The following is an 18,021-nucleotide window of genomic DNA, read 5'->3' on the forward strand; positions in this document are numbered from 1 at the left end:
GATTCTCAAAACGATCAACATATTATATATTATTTTATAACTTGATTTTGTTTTCCTCAAAAATGTCGCTTCTAAGATTCAACTATTTTGTTTTGTGTTGTTGTTGTTTCTTTTACTGGTGTGTATTATTCTATTGTGAAAAGCACTATGTTTTATTTGTTCTTTGGCCATTGGATATCTGGTTGTTAATTTTTTTTTTTTTTTTTGCTATTATGAGCAACATTGCTAGAAATCATACATATCTCCTGGTGCCCAAATGCAAGCTCCTCTGAGTACTTTTTTATTTCCATGGGACACAAAATTACTAGTATTTCTATATCACCTTTGGGTAAAAAGACAAAACTCCTTGAGACTGGGGGTTCATCATAGGAGGACCTACGTATATCAAAGGGACTGGTGGAACATAGGGTATGGGAAAGTTCAAATATACATCTAATGACAAGTTGTTTTTATAAAAGTAGTTGCTCAAGTTTATACTCCCACGAGCAATGGGTCAGAGCTTCTCTTGGCCTACATTTTGCTAGTCTAATGTCCGTAAACTAGTATCATTTTGTAGTCCCAGTTTACATCTCTTTTTGCTGATAAGTTTGAGGACCAATTTATATAGAGTCTGTGCTGTGAAGTCTGTTTTTTGAGACAACGTCTTACTCCATCACCCAGGCTGGAGTGCAGTGGTATGATCTCGGCTCACTGCAACCTCTGCCTCTCGGATTGAAGCGATTCTCCTGCCTCAGCCTCCCTAGCAGCTGAGACTACAGACATATGCCACCACACCCTGCTAATTTTTTTATTTCTGGTAGAGATGGGGTTTCACCATGTTGGCCAGGCTTGTCTTGAACTCCTGACGTCAAGTAATCTGCCTGCCTCAGCCTCCCAAAGTGCTGGGACCACAGGTGTGAGCCACCACGCCAGGCTGTGCTGTGAAGTCTGATCATGCCTTGTGTTATTTTTGTTAACGTGTGTCATGATTTAAAGGTGGTTTTTGTTTTACTTTATTTTGTATTTTATTTTCCTTTATTTGGAATACTAATTGTATACTGGGTTATAGGTTTGGCAAGTACTTTCTCCATTTTGTGATTTTTCTTTTTAATTTCTTTACAGTCTCTTTTGGAAACCTTAAGTATTTAATTTTCATACAGTTAAATTTGTGAATCTTTTATAATGAGGTATAATCTTTTCTACCTTAAGATTTTGTTTTATTATATAATTTTATGATTTTTAAAGTATTTTCATATTCTCCTGTCTTTAAGTTTTTTCTTTTCTCATTGAACTTACTAGACTTCTAGTAGAAAAGCCCCTGTAAGTAGTAGGCATATTTTTAGAGATCTTAGATCCTAGTTTTTGATGTTGTTGTTTTACTTGTTTGTTGTCTTGTTTATTGATTCCACAAAAGCCATCAGCACTAACTAACCCTAACGTGGCATTGTTCCTCTTGGCAGATGACTGTGATGATCCTCTTGTGTCTGCCTTGCCTCAGGCATCCTTCAGCAGTTCTTCTGAGCTCTCCAGCAGTCATGGTCCTGGATTTGCAAGGCTGAATAGAAGAGATGGTAAGTCTGCTTTTCTCCTCTGACTGGTCCATAGAAAATCTCACTAGTTTTTCATTATCTTTGCATACAATCATTATGAATGATACATTATAAAAGAAAGTAAATTTCTAAATAAGCAAATGGTTAAAACTCGTGAGATGTATATGACATCTAGCTTCTGTTCTGGAATGTGAAAGGGATACATCATATATTACAAAGAATTGAGTTCCTTCCATCTGACAAGCTTTTTATATATCTTACAAAATATTTTCTACAATAATACACAGTCCTTACGGACACATTAGTGATGAAACCTTAATTGGCCTTCAGTTTCAAGTTAAAGAAGTAATTTTCAAAAATGGTAATTATTTAAAAATAACAATCCCTCAGTGTTTTGGATTCTCAATGTGGTTGACATGGTTTTCTTATCAGCTGAAGAATAGGAACATAATAAGATTTTCATGGTCCTTTAGGAGTACTCAGCCAGGTATGGTGGTTCATGCCTATAATGCCAACACTTTAAGAGGCTGAGGTGGGAAGATCACTTGAGGTGAGGAGTTCGAGACCAGCCTGGGCAACACAGCAAGACCTTGTCTCTACAAAATAATAAAAAATAAATTCACCTGTGCTGCGTGCCTGTAGTCCCAGCTATGGCTGAAGCAGGAGTATCACTGAACTCAGAAGTTGGAGACAGTGAGCTATGATTGTGCCACTGAACTAGAGCCTGGGCGACAAAGTGAGAGAGACCCTGTCTCAAAAAACAAAACAAAACAAAACAAAAAAAACTCAGCCCATCTTAGTTTGTGTTTGATCACTTGAATATGTTAAAAGGAAACTGAAGATAATTACATGGCACCTTGCTGTAGAAATAAGACAGAATTTCAAAAACACTGTATGCTTAGAGACAGTATCACTGTGATCTCTTTTCATAACATACTAAGGTAAAATTCATCTGCACATGCATTGGAGGAACACACGCTTGGCAATACTAATACATAAAACGTTTTAACAGTCATAAAAAGTTTTAATGCATGATATTGTTGGTTCTCCCATTTATTGTCCTCCTCTCATGGCAACATCAGTCATTCACTTCTAATTTTACTCTTTGATGTTATCCTTAATATGTGCTTAATGCCTGAGCACACTGAACATTGGACATGACGAATGGGTAAGTGTGTGTGTGTGTGTGTGTGTGTGTGTGTGTGTGTGTATTTTGCCATCTGGTATACATAATATATATCACACATAGTTCTAATTACAATATAGATATAACACTTTAACATGATTTTAAGCTTAAGTTTATTTTAAAATTTCATTTCATATTATTGGAGATACCTACTTTTGTGTGCTTTTGAATGTGAAGGTATCAATGGAGAGTGAGAACTGAGATCCTTCTATCAAATGGGAAATTGGGGGGTGCTTGAATATATTTGTGTAGATAATGCTAGCCTTTTCTTTTTGAGTGACTTGCAGTGAGAGTTACTGGTCACACAGGACTGTTTCTTCCTCTTTGCAATTCTGAGTCCCTGACCCATCACGGGACTTTCCTAGCCTCTCTGATGGCCATTCCAGACCCTGTACCTATGGACCCACCAGCAGGAATGCTGTTATTGCAATGCTAATCCTAGAATAAGGTCTCCATTCTGTGCTTCTTTATAAAGAAAAGCAGAGTTTGACATTTACCACCACTTCATTTGAGTCATAAAAGCTTTCGCAGAATGTGGGCTAGTGAAAGGAACACAACATTTTAATTTACCTATTTATCTTGATTTCCTTTGTTGAGGTTCAATACATCACAAAAATATGTTATTCATTAGATCAAATCATATTTTTCATTAATTTATATACTCATCAGGAGTCTCCATCAGTGGGACTCATTTTCATTCTTAATTCATTTCTATGGCTCTTGGTAAAACACAATATCAAACTTCATGAATCTCATTTACATGTTAATGAAACCGAGACACAAAACAGGATCATTTTAATTATCTTTTGCTGGTTGTAAACCTACTTGATTACATTTTTCTTTCTGATTTAGGTTTTCTTTTTTTCCCCTATTAATTACATGAAGTTTTCACAAAGGAACATCAGATTTTCAGTGATTTATTAAAGGCTATATTTTATTTCTGGTATTGAAACATTTCTCATAATATTTCAGTCAGGCTAGGAAAAAGTGTTCAGCCAAGTCTGCAGTCATATGTAAATAAACTAAACCAGCAAATAAAGGTCCTAGTATCTTAGATACACAGAATGACCTCTTTCCTACAGAATTATGAAAACTTAGAGCCAAAGAATAGAGCAAAAAAAATGAGAAAGTTACCCACTTATTTTCCATCTGTGGGATAAGAAGTGTCAAGGGTAATACTGTGAAAATGAGTAGGGCCCTAGTAATGAGGGAAGGGGATCAAAAAAAGGCTACCATTGCTACTAAAAGTGGCTCACACCTGTAATCCTAGCACTTTGAAAGTCTGAGGCAGGAGGATTACTTGAGCTCAGGAGTTTGAGATCAGCCTGGGCAACATGGCAAAACTCTGTCTCTACTACAGATACAAAAAAGTTAGCCAGGCATGGTGGTGTACACCCGCGGTCCTAGCTATCCAAGAGGCTGAGGCATGAGAATCGCTTGAACCCAGGGAGTGGAGAAAACGTGAGCCGAGATTGTGCTATTGCACTCCAGGATGACAGAGTGAGACTCTGTCTCAAAAGAGAGAGAGGGAGAGGAGGAGAGGGGAGGATTACCATTAAACATACTTTCCATTTGAAGTATGCTAATTTAATTTTGCCACATATGTGCTGTTATGGGTTGAATTGTGTCCTCCTAAAAGATTGAAATCCTGACCCAAATACCGATGAAGGTGACCTTATTTGGACATAGGGTCTTATCAGATATCATCAAGTTAAGATGAGGCCATACTGGATTAAGGGGTGGGGGGCTAAATCCAATGACTGGTGTCCTTATAAGGAGTGTGAGATTTGGAGACATACAGAGACAGGAAAGACAGAGTAGACCAGATGAAGATGGAAGCAGAGATTGGAGTGATACAGCTGCAAACCAAGAAATGCGAAGGATTGCCAGCAACCATCAGAAGTTAGAAAGAGGCAAAGAGGGGTTCTTCTCTAAGCCCACAGAGGAGTATGGCCCTGCCTGTGGACATCTTGATTTCAGACTTCTAGTTTCCAGAACTGTGAGAGAATAAACTTGCATTCTTTTAAGATGCCCTGTTTGTAGTACTTTGTTATTGCAGCCCTTGAAAACAAATACAGATTTTGGTACTAGAAGTTTAGTGCTACTGGAATAAATACCTTAAAATATGGAAGTGGCTTTGGAATTGAGTAATGAGCAAAGGTTGGAAGAATTTTGAGGCACTTGATAGAAAAAATTTAGATTGCCTTGAAAAGACTGTTGGTGTAAATACAACGGTTTAAAGTGTATCTGGCAAGGGTTCAGAAAGAAAAGAGGGTCATGTTATCGGACACAGGAGGGAAAGCAATCCTTGTTAAAAAGTGGTGGAAAATTTGGTCAAATTGTGTTCTAATGCTGGGTAGAGATTAGAACTTGTAAACAATGAACTTAGATAATTACCTGAGGAGCTTTCCAAGCAAAATAGAAAAGGTATACCTTTGTTTCTCCTTGAAGCTTATAGCAAAATGTGTGAGGGAAGAAATACATTGAGAAAGAAACTGATAAGCAAAAAATGCAATCAGACTTGATGGTTTGGAACATGCTTGGCCTATTCATATTGCAGAAGATGGGCAATTTTGCATGCTCTGAAGAGAACATCAAGGATGGGTTAGACAGATTTTGCTAAAGAGATTAGGTATGTGGCTCTTGAATCCAATCAACCATCCAACAGGAATCCAGGAATAGAGATAAGGTTATCCAGAAAAGATAGCTGCATAGTATTTTAATTATTGGAGTTTCAGTATAGCTTAAATTTTAATGGGCAATTTAAAGTTAAGTGTACATTGACTCTTAGTATTGTCAGTGTAGAGTTCAAACACGTTCTAGTGTCCCATTTGATAGTCTAAATGTGTCCTTAGTACATTTAGAATCCAGAATATGGAGAAACCACATCTTTTAGTAGTGTTATAATCTGAATGTAAGTCTTTATTTTAATGTACTTGGACAACCTTGGAAATCAGTGATTGCAAATTGATATGTTTGTGTACAGGAAAAATAATACAATAGTAAATAAAATGATTGTCCAAAGCAAAAATAATATATTTATATGTGTGAGTAGAAACATACATATGTACACCCCTTTAAGTATATAAAAGATGGTTTCCATAGCTGACAAATACTGTGAGTTTCCACTGACATCTTCTGTAAGATAAGAATGTTTTCTGTTGTTAAAAAATTGGATATTTGTCTATCATAATATTTCCTGATGTTAAAAATTGGATATTTGTCTATATTTTTCCATTTTCTCTTTTTAAAACCACAACTGCACCCTTCTATTCTAAATGCTTGTTAAGCAATTTTTCCCAATACCTACATAATTTGATATTACAATCAAGCACTTATATGTAGAGGAATTAGCTTACTTGGTTAATTGACAGAGATAACTCCCATTCTTGGATGGATCTCTATAAGAATAATTATAACAATCTATATAGCATTGTTTGGCAATTTTGGCTGCCCTAAATTGTTGTGCTTCTTTGCAAACAACTATTATTCTTCAATAAATCTTCCAAGATATGCATGTTGCATGTCATTGCTTAAGAGGATAGATCCCTAAAGATAAAAAATAGTAGTTGCTTTTTTTTGAGGTGGATATTTCCTGTTGTTAAATGTATTATATTAAAAAAAACCTGTATAGGCCGGGTGTGGTGGCTCACGCCTGTAATCCCAGCACTTTGGAAGGCCAAAGCGGGTGGATCACGAGGTCAGGAGATTGAGACCATCCTGGCTAACATGGTGAAACCCCATCTCTACTAAAAATATAAAAAATTAGCTGGGCGTGGTGGCGGGTCCCTGTAACCCCAGCTACTCGGGAGGCTGAGGCAGGAAAATGGCATGAACCCGGGAGGTGGAGGTTGTAGTGAGCTGAGATTGCGCCACTGCACTCCAACCTGGTGACAGAGCGAGACTCAGTCTCAAAAATAAAAAAAAAAACCTTTATAATAATTAAATTTTTTTTGTTGTTGTATTCATTTCTGCATGTATAGCTTTATTAATTGCTAATGAAAATTAGTACTTTTCTGGGATTTTCTGACAAGAATTAAAAAAAATCTTAAAATGCCTTTTCTTCAGTGAAGCCATCTTAGGAGTAGTCATTACTCTCACCTTATCTGTCATCTTGACTTCAACCTGATAAAATTTTTAAAATGATAGTACTAATATATTTATTTATTTATTTATTTATTGAATATTTTTGTGACACTTTAGTGTTTTTCTCTTTTTTATTTATTATTATTATTATACTTTAGGTTTTAGGGTACATGTGCACAATGTGCAGGTTAATTACATTTGTATACATGTGCCATGCTGGTGCGCTGCACCCACTAACTTTTCATCTAGCATTAAAAAGTCAGGAAACAACAGGTGCTGGAGAGGATGTGGAGAAATAGGAACACTTTTACACTGTTGGTGGGACTGTAAACTAGTTCAACCATTGTGGAAGTCAGTGTGGTGATTCCTCAGGGATCTAGAACTAGAAATAGCATTTGACCCAGCCATCCCATTACTGGGTATATACCCAAAGGACTATAAATCATGCTGCTATAAAGACACATGCACACGTATGTTTATTGCGGCATTATTCACAATAGCAAAGACTTGGAACCAACCCAAATGTCCAACAATGATAGACTGGATTAAGAAAATGTGGCACATATACACCATGGAATACTATGCAGCCATAAAAAATGATGAGTTCATGTCCTTTGTAGGGACATGGATGAAATTGGAAATTATCATTCTGAGTAAACTATCGCAAGAACAAAAAACCAAACACCACATATTCTCACTCATAGGTGGGAATTGAACAATGAGAACACATGGACACAGGAAGGGGAACATCGCACTCTGGGTACTGTTGTGGGGTGGGGGGAGAGGGGAGGGATAGCATTGGGAGTATTAATCTATTTAATAACCAATACTTTCTGTATGAAAAAAGAGTAAGATATAACTTTTGTACAGGATTGAAAAATCTCAAGCCTAGAGAAAGGGGAACCTGGCTGGCACAGTTGGTGTGAGTCTGAAATTTGCCTGAGAGGTCCCATGACCAGGCTGGGGCAGGTGAACTTCACTGACTGAGTTTGTTGCACTGGAGATGCCCTGTACTTGTGGAGTTTGTTGGAGAACAGAACATGCCAGCAATTTATTTGCTTCTAGACCAACTCATGATATCTAGAATCCGATGTGCTGAAAGTATGCCTTTGGCAACTGAAGAATTACGTGAATTGCAAGAGTCCCCTGCCTTTCTGCTGATCCAGGCTGTGGCATGTGATTTATCAGCACTGCCCGATATTTCTGTCTTGTGCCCTAATTTTTTCTGGGTTTGGGCCTTGTCTTAAATTCACAGGTGTACAGCTCTTAACATTGAGATGGGGGTACTAATATGACTGAAACTCTGAATAGTCATCCTTAACAGTCACAGAACTTAAGCTTCCCAGACACACTTGAACTTCAGCTTGTCCACTCTCCTTCTCTTTTGTTTTCTTTCCTGCAGATCATAAAATTTTAGTTGAAGAGAGACTTCTTTGGTGTTAGACATATCTGGAATTAATTCACTGTTCTTGGGTCTTAATCACTACTACATTTTACTCCCTTAAGGATTGGCAAGATATGTCGCCACCAAACTTTAATTTCCTATGGAAAGAGCAGGGATAACAGTGAGATGGTATTGTCCTTCTGAAAATGATTGTGGCACTCTGATGGGGCCACATGAATTACAAAAACACAGTGCTGTACAAATTTTAACCAGTTTCAAAGTGTGTCCTGCCAGTTAACCCCGTTTTAGCAAACTAAATATATATACTCATTTATATAAAGGTAATCTCAGGGAATTCTGACCTCCACAGAACTATGATGGAAAGAATCAATTTATTTCTTTTTATTTTATTTTTTATTTTTTGGTTTTTTTTGAGACAGTCTCAGTTTGTCACCTAGGCTAGAGTGCAGTGGCACAATCCCAGCTCACTGCAACTTCTACCTTGTGGGTTCAAGCGAGTCTCGCGCCTTGGTCTCCTGAGTATCTGGGTGTACAGGCATGTGCCACCACACCCAGCTAATTTTTTTTTGTATTATTAGTAGAGATGGGGTTTCACCATGTTGGCAAGGCTGGTTTCGAACTCCTGACCTCATGTTATCTGCCTGCCTTGGCCTCCCTAAGTGCTGGGGTTACACGCCTGAGCCACTATATCTGGCAATATTCCTGATTAATTACAAAGCAAAACAGAGTCAAATAATTAGTTTTTTTATGTTTGTTATTAGATTGAAGTAAAGCTAAAACAGTCTGATATATCCTTAGTCAAAATCTGTGAATTAGGGTGATATGATGGTTTTATTTAAAATATTTTTACCTTTTTTTTTTCCCTTAACAGTCTGGATTTAGTTTGTGAAGTTTAAAAAAAAACTTACTAAAACATTAACATTTTGATAAAGGTTGGAAAATAAAGTTCCAGATTAGTTTTATGATCAGTGATGTATCACTTGCACTAATAAATTATATTTTGTATACCAGCCTTGAGAAGGTGAAATAAAAATAAGTGAAGGGTTACACATTTATTTCTAAATATGCTGATATCTTCTATTTGTTAAAGCAGTGGAGAGTTTGCTGCCACTTCTGAAGTTAATATAGAATTACTTCTATTTTTGTGTCGATTTATTTGATTTAACACCATAGATGACTGTCCACCTGCCTGGCTGGTTCCCTCTTGGCTTTAGATATTGCCCTCCCTCCTTGGCCCCTTCCTTAGAACATGCTCCAGCTTCTCTGATCTCCCTGCCAGCGTCTTGGTGCTTTTTCCATGTTACCCTTTATCGTCCTTGTCTGCTCTATGGCCCACAGTCTTCAGCTCTAAATCAATCTGATGGTGTCATCCGTGGGAATGTGCCAAGTAGCTAATCCTAAGTAATGTGTAGTTCTGAAATCAGGAAAATTAGATTATAATACTAAATTGTGAATGGCCTTAAGGAAATGACATTACCTCTCTTTTTTCCCCCCTGGGTAGAGGATTGAATTTGAGGATCTCTAAATTCTATGACAGTGTACTCTTCTTATGTGTAATATTCTATTGGCAATGTAGCTATCTTCTCTTTGTAATTCTTAGAAATCTTTAAAGCATGTGAGTAAGAGAAATTGGTAGCCCCTCAATAAGAAGGTGAGCTGAGTACCTTAAGGCAGATTATCCTTCTAAGTTTTCCTCAAACAAGATGACACATGATGCTCCCTCCTTAGGAGATGTCTTCAGCTTTCATAAGATACAGGAATTCAAAATATAAATGTGGCCCAACTGAAATTGATACAGTGGCTCAAATTTGGTCAATTAAAATATATTCACAAAATTAAACATTATCACTAATACATAAACATTTCTTTTAGTATCCATCTGATATTTTCAGAGTGCTGAGTAGGACGATTTTACATGCAGGTGCAATGAATAAACAATGAGTTAAGTAATCAAGGGTGTCTTTGGTTGGGTTCTCCTAGAAGCATACCTGGAGCAATGTCTGAGGTACAAGTGATTTATGAGGGCATAGCTGCCAGGAGAAAACAGAGCATGGGGGAAGTGGTTAAGGAAGAAGAAACCAAATAATTTCAGAAATCTCGGGCAGAGCATAATCTCTCAGGAAACTCTGAGGGATAAATTTTACCTTGGACTTTGCCTTACCTCAAGGTGAAGGTAGAGTCTAGCATGGTGTCTGGCTATATGAATAATTAATTTAGAAATGTTAGCTGCTATGTCATACAACTGGCAGCAGATTTGATGTCTTGTTAGGGCCCTTTTGCTGCCTTACTGACAGCTGTCTCCTCAATTTATGCTTAAGTGACCTTTCCTGGTACATACTCATGGAAAGAGATCTCTCTGTTTCCTCTTCTTATAAGAGCATTAATCATATCATGAGTGTCCCACCCTTGTGACAATGTAAACCTAATTACCTCCCAAAGGCCCCCTCTCCAAATGCCATCACACGGGGGATTAGGCTTCAGCCTATGAATTTTGTTGGGACACAAACATTCAGCCCATAGTAGTTAGCTACATTTCCAGAAACTAGTAAACTAACTACTTGACATACCTGAGAGAAACCAAGACAGCCAGCCCTCGGGGACAAAGATCCCCCTAAAAAGGAAATATCGTGTAGTGAGCCTGACATTTTCTGCACCAAATAACAGAGTTTGAAAAATATATAAAGGAAAATGGACAGAAATAATAGAGGTAGACAGTACATACAAAAATACAAAATTGTTAATGTATATCATTCTGTAGCTTATTGAACAAGTAGGCAAAAAAATGAAAATAAAAAAGATTTGAACAAAAAATTAAAATATGTAATATATATTTATATACTGTGTGTAATGTATATTTATATACTCTGTGTAGTTATTTATATACCCTGTGTAGTATATCTCTAACTGCAGAATATACTTTCTTATTAAGTATACTTAGAATATTTACCTAAATTTATGCTGGACCATAAATTGTTTCAATACATCTCAAAGGACTGAAATCATACAGAGTAAGGGCCCTAGCTATAGTGGAATTCAGCTAGAAATCATTAATTAGAAAATACTTAAAAAGTCAGAAATGCATGGAATTTAATACATTCCTCCAAAAGAAATCTCAATGGAAATTAGAAAACATTTTAACTCAATGATAAGAAAATACTGCAAATCAGAATTGTGAGATACAGATTAGACCATAATTGATGGCCTTAATTGCAAATATTACAAAAGAAAAAAGGTTAAATATGAATGATTTATCCATGCGTTCATCCCAAAAAACTACAAAAAGAACAACAAATTAAGCCAAAAATAAGCAGAAGGAAGGAAAAAACCCGAAGTGCATTAATTAATAAAATGGAAAAAAAGCATGTAATACAATCAATAAGACAAAAATATAAGGATACTTTAACAAACTTTCTGCTAATTTTGAGTATTTAAATGAATTGAAAAAATATTTCAAAAACAAACCTACAAAACTGCACTCAAGAAATAAAAAAATTAAAATATTTATCTACCTATAAGAGAGAAATTTATAATTAAAAATGTTTCAACAAAGAAAACTACAAGTTAACATGCCTTCAAATATGACTTCTTGCAAACACATTTAAGGAAGATATGACTGTAAGCTTACACATTCTCTCCCAGAGAACAGAAAGAAAGTCAAAATACTCCAACTCATTCAAGGAGGCCAGCATAACCTTGATACCAAACAGTGTCAAGGACAAAAAAGAAAGGAAAATTAAAAGCCACTCTGTCGCATGAATATAAATGCAAAATGCTCTAAACAAAATATTAGCATACATGTGTGAAGGGCCTCAGACTCTGCTTCAGAATAAGAATGCTTCCCCTCAGCTGGAATGTACATGTGCTCTGAAAGTGTGGTGGGTGGCACAACCACAGAAATATCAAAAGTCAGGACTCCTAGCTTTCTTGCCTGATGCCAGTTCATGTGTGTCCTGAGCATCTTGCCCAGCAGGGGATGGAAGGATCTTGCTAAGAGATGGGAAAAGCTAGCAAAAGGATTATAAATCATGCTGCTATAAAGACACATGCACACGTATGTTTATTGCGGCACTATTCACAATAGCAAAGACTTGGAACCAACCCAAATGTCCAACAATGATAGACTGGATTAAGAAAATGTGGCACATATACACCATGGAATACTATGCAGCCATAAAAAATGATGAGTTCATGTCCTTTGTAGGGACATGGATAAAGCTGGAAACCATCATTCTCAGCAAACTATCACAAGGACAAAAAAACCAAACACCGCATGTTCTCACTCATAGGTGGGAATTGAACAATGAGAACACTTGGACACAGGAATGGGAACATCACACACCGGGGCCTGTTGTGGGATGTGGGGAGGTGGGAGGGAAAGCATTAGGAGATATGCCTAATGCTAAATGACGAGTTAATGGGTGCAGCACACCAACATGGCACATGTATACATGTGTAACAAACCTGCACGTTGTGCACATGTACCCTAAAACTTAAAGTATAATAGTAATAAAATTAAAAAAATAAAATAAAAAAGAAAACCAAAAAAGCTTATTCACCCGTATGAGAGATGGTTAAAATTAAGATGTGTTATTGTGGATTGGACATGTCTTCTTTTCCAACTTTTATCTTAAAATCAGAGGTACATGTGCAGGTTTGTTACAAAGGTATATTGCATAATGCTGAGGTTTTGGGTATGACTGAATTCGTCACCCGGGTAGTGAGCATAGTATCCATAGGTAGTTTTCAACCTCTGCCCCATCACTGCCTCCCCCGTCTTGTATTCCTCAGTGTCTTTTGTTCCCAACTTTAAGTCCATATGCTCCCAATATTTTAGCTCCCACTTACAAGATAACATGTGGTATTAGGTTTCCTATTTCTGTATTAATTCTCTTAGGATAACGGTTTCTAGCTGTACCCATGTTGCTGCAAAGGAAATGGTTTTGTTGTTTTTTCTTGTCTGTGTAGTATTCCATGGTGTGTATATACCACATTTTCTTTATTCAATCCATCATTGACGGGTACCTGGGTTGATACCATGTCTTTGCTGTTGTGACCAGCGCTGTGATATGGACAATTTTTGTATGAAACTTACATCCTCTAAACCCTGTCTCTCTCTTAGCCAGAATTACAGTGACCAAGTCCAGCTTTCTACAGGTGTGATAGGGTCTCATCTAGGGCTGTATCATTTCCCTGTAGCTTCTTGCCCTGTGGCTCCCCTGATGTTGATGGATGGTCTTCCCCTGGGAGTCCACTGGACTCATTCTAGTGGTGACGGATGAGGAGCAGTGCCTGCCTGTGAGGCTAACCGTGCCAAAGAGGATGAGAACTGATGGATAGAAGCTTTCTGCTTTTGTTCTCAGAATGGAAAGTTCTGAGATGCATCTGATAAGGCTTCTCAGAAGTGTGTGTGGCGTTGGATACCAGTAGCTTGTAGTTTTGTCCAAGTCAATAACACATTTGCTTTGGCATTCCCTCATTATTGTTTCACCCTTTCCTGCATGGCACATCTGTCCTGTGGGGTCACTTCTTCAATGTGAGCGCTCAAACTTTTGCCTCAAAGTCATGCTTCTCATCACCCAGTGAAGTGGAATGAAATGCTCACTGATTCCTGTTCAGAAGAATTCCAAATAATTTATGTAGATTTTCTCCATTCAAGGAAGTAGATCATAATTCTCTACCTCTGAAGTGTAAGATGTGTATAACAACTTCAACAGTGTACATTATTGGACTTTACAGTGGAGAAATCTGACAAACACCACCTCGTCTAGGTGATCAAAGCTAATCAGTGATAAATTATATTGATAGTATGTACCCTTGATTTGATGTAATGAAAATGGCATTTTACCTCTGTGGTCCTGCTCTCAAAAACCTCTGTGGAAAACATTAGACCTACCTGAAGTATAGAACCTTCTACACAATACCTGACCAGCCATTCTCAGAAATTTTAGGGTTGTCAAAAAACAAGGAAAGCCTGAAATGGTCATAACCAAAAGGAGTCTGAGACATGATGACTAAATGTGACATGATTTACATGAATAAACGCAACAACATGAAATAAACATGATGTAACCTTTATGGGATCGTGGAACACAGAAAAGACATTTAGTAAAAACTAAGGAGATCCAAATAAAGCATGGACCTTAGTTAATAATAATAATGTATCAATAGTGATGCATTAGTTGTGACAAATGTACCATATGCCTGTAAGATTTTTTTTTTTTTTTTTTTTTTTGAGATGGATGTTCGCTCTTGTTTCCCATGCTGGAGTGCATTAGCGCAATCTCGGCTCACTGCAACCTCTGCCTCCCAGGTTCAAATGATTCTCCTGCCTCAGCTCCCGAGTAGCTGGGACTACAGGCGCCTGCCACCGCACCTGGCTAATTTTGTATTTTTAGTAGAGACAGGGTTTCTCCATTTTGGTCAGGCTGGTCTCGAACTCCTGACCTCAGGTGATCCACCTGCCTCAGCCGCCCAAAGTGCTGGGCATGAGCCACTCTGCCTGGCACCTGTAAGGTATTAATAGGACAGGGGACTGGGCAAAGGGTGTTTTGGGAACTCTCTGTAATATTCTTGCAACTTTTCTGTAACTCTAAAAGTATTTTAAAATAAAAAGTTTGTTAAAAACACATGTAAATACTTCAGCTTTGTTAATACAAAATGCAAAATAGCAATATGAAAAGAATATCTGTGTGTGCCTGTATAATAAAACATGGTAAAAACTCATTTGAGAAGGAGGGAAAGGAATGTAAAAATGCAATGCAAAAATTAATATGGACTGAATGTCACTTAACAGTTAGTGTGATGGGTGTTTAGACATCCATAATTATCCAAAATGTCAGGAGGCTTGTGAAATAAACATCAAAGCCTCAGTGGAGCTTGCTTTGTCTCTCTGGTTCTCCCAATTAATTAGATTCTCAGTATGATGACATTGGAAAGAGTTGTTTGCTCTGGCAGTAGTGATACTTTCTATTTGTTTATAACTTTACTATTTATAGTTTTATAATTTAAAATCTGTTCCCGTGCACTATCTCCTTTGATTTTTAACTGCAGCCCTTACAAAGGCTACTCTATAGATGTAGTTCCATGAGAAAAGGCATAGAAAAAATTGTGTGATTTTTATAAAGTCTTTCTTTTGATTCTCAAGTAAGACATTTTATCAAAGATTTTCTTCCTCAGTGGGAATTGAGTTATTAGCTTTAAATATGTAATAATTTAAATAGAAAGCTAGCTTAAAACCACATTTAAGTGATGTAAGGATTATTTGTTATTTTCTGCTTTTTTCTTTGATCTCTTTTTAAAAAGATTGATGTATAATTAATAGTAACAATATAAAATAAAAGGGACACATATAAAATAGATTATATAATTGGCTGTATAAAATATAACTGACTTTTATAATAGGCTATAAAAATATCTGACTGTATTAAAATGAAAAATAAGGTCAGAGACTGTGTGCCAGAAAGAGAATGTTTATGTGGGTTTTTCCAAAGTCTCACCATTGACTTTGACTTTGTACATGTCCTCCTTAAATGTGCCTGTCCTTCTCCAGAGCCTTGGGAGAAGTCCTGTGCAGACATTTCCCACACTTGTGCTAAAGGAAAAACACATCTTAACAATCTTCTTTCTGGAATTTTTAATTGCCTGCTAGAATTTTCCAGCTGCCTGCAAGGTGTTTTTTCTCACTTTATCAACTTAAGTTAAATACATCACCTCCAAACCAGTTGCTTCTTGTAATTATTTTTCTTTCTGGTTCCTGGTGGTTTATTAAATCACCGTAGTTTCAAATTCTTAGAATCACCTTTTATTTCTCCCTTGATCCCTCCTTCTGAAAAAGGTGATAAATTCTATGTATCCATGGCTTGTAATCTCTCTCTCTTAAACTCCTTTTATATTTCCATTGCTACTACTGTAATGCGGTTCTTTGATTTCTATGCAAGGTTATTTAGGACCATAATGGGCCATGCAGTTTTGAGGCTTTCATCAATAAATAAAATTTAAAACATCATTGTGGCCTTGTTGTGTGCCTGCTTATGACTTTCAACCCCATCTCCATTGCCTATACTGGTGTTTATGAATGCACTTGCCAATATCCAACTAATATTCTGCAGTGGTTGAACAGATAATTTGGTAGTTTCAAAGAAAAAGGTATAAAAATTCATAAACATTCTACAAATTAAACTGGAAGATAATTTATGAATTGGCTACCATTCACTAACAGTATAGTTTCTCTTAGCTAGCCCGTCTTTGCTTAATTTGTGTGCTATTTCTTATTAGATTTGCTCTTTTGCTCTTAGCACTACATGACATCAATTCTATGATTAGTAAAAATACATAAAGAGCTTACTGATGCAGAAAAGCATAAGTGAAAAACAGTAAGAAATAGAAATTCAGAAAAATGTCATAAATATAAGGAATGACCATAATTTTAGGGCAAATAAAACATATATGAACCGGGATATTTGAATATTTGAATGTGGCAATTTTTAAAAGCATCTAAATAGTGCTGGATGGATCTGTAAAAATTGGACTTTATTTGATGAGTGATTATTTTACTCAAGTTTTTAAAAATTGTGAAATTCACATAACATACAATTAACCATTGTAAAGTATAAAATTTGGTGGCATTTCACAATTTTGTGAAATCACTATATTCACCAGGTTCCAAAATATGTTCAAAATAGGTTTAGTTGATTTTTTTTTTTTTTGTGGTCTACCATTTTGATTCCATTCTCATTTATTTTTCTGTTTTTTTCTTTTTTCTGTTTTTTTTTTTTTTAGACGGAGTCTCACTCTGTTGCCCAGGCTGGAGTGCAGTGGCACAATCTCGGCTCACTGTAAGCTCTGCCTCCCAGGTTCACACCATTCTCCTGCCTCAGCCTCCCGAGTAGCTGGGACTACGGGCGCCCGCCACCATGCTTGGCTAATTTTTTGTATTTTTTAGTAGAGGCAGGGTTTCACAGTGTTAGCCAGGATGGTCTCGATTTCCTGACCTCGTGATCCACCCGCCTCAGCCTCCGAACGTGCTGAGATTACAGGCGTGAGCTACCATGCCTGGCCTGTTTTTTCTTTTTAGTTTTTTTTCTTAGTGATTACTCTGGGAATTAGAAATAATCTCTCAACTTTGTAATGATCTATTTTGAATTAATATTCCTTAGCTTTAATGGTATACAAAAACCTCTGCTTTTATATCGCTTTGTCTCTCCTCTTTTGTATGATTTTCACAAATTATATCCTTATGCATTGTATGCCCTAACATAGAAACATAGTTATAATTATTGTTTTATGCATTTGTCTTTTAAATCATATAGGAAGAAAAGGGGAATTACAAACCTCCAATAAAATAAAACTTTCTTTTGTGTTTATGTAGTTTCCATACAGTGTTCTTTATGTGGCTTTGCATACTGTCTAGTGCCCTTTTCTTTCTGTCCAAAGGACTCCCTTTGGCATTTCCTGTTGGACAGGCCTACAAGCAATAAACTCCTTCAGCTTTGCTTATTTGGGAATGTCACTTCTTCATTTAAAAAAGGTAGTTTTACTAGATTTAGAATGTTTGGCAAATAGTTTTATTTTTCTTTCAGCACTTTAAATATATCATCCCACTGCCTTTTGGCCACCCTGGTTTCTGCCGAGAAATCTGCTGTTGAGGACCCTTTATAGGTGACATCTTCTGACTTGATGCTTTTAAGATTTTTTCTTTGTCTTTGACTTTCAACAGTTTGATTGTAATGTGTCTCAGTGTAGAACTCTTTGGGTTTATCTGGCTTTGTGTTTAACCTTATTGGATGCGGTGATTCATGTCTTTTATCAAATTTGGA

The 18,021-nt window shown here is 36.7% G+C and overlaps 1 protein-coding gene across 1 annotated transcript in view; it reads left to right on the forward strand.

Annotated features, from left to right (window-relative positions):
- CNTNAP4 (contactin associated protein family member 4) overlaps positions 1 to 18,021 on the forward strand; it is a 291,788-nt gene that overhangs the window by 37,459 nt on the left and 236,308 nt on the right. Inside the window, exon 2 of the mRNA XM_024233533.2 lies at positions 1,440 to 1,550. Coding sequence (XP_024089301.2) covers positions 1,440 to 1,550 — 111 coding nt within the window. The remainder of the gene's footprint in view (positions 1 to 1,439; positions 1,551 to 18,021) is intronic.

The sequence above is a fragment of the Pongo abelii genome, chromosome 18 (assembly GCF_028885655.2).
Source record: "Pongo abelii isolate AG06213 chromosome 18, NHGRI_mPonAbe1-v2.0_pri, whole genome shotgun sequence".
Classification (NCBI taxonomy): domain Eukaryota; kingdom Metazoa; phylum Chordata; class Mammalia; order Primates; family Hominidae; genus Pongo; species Pongo abelii.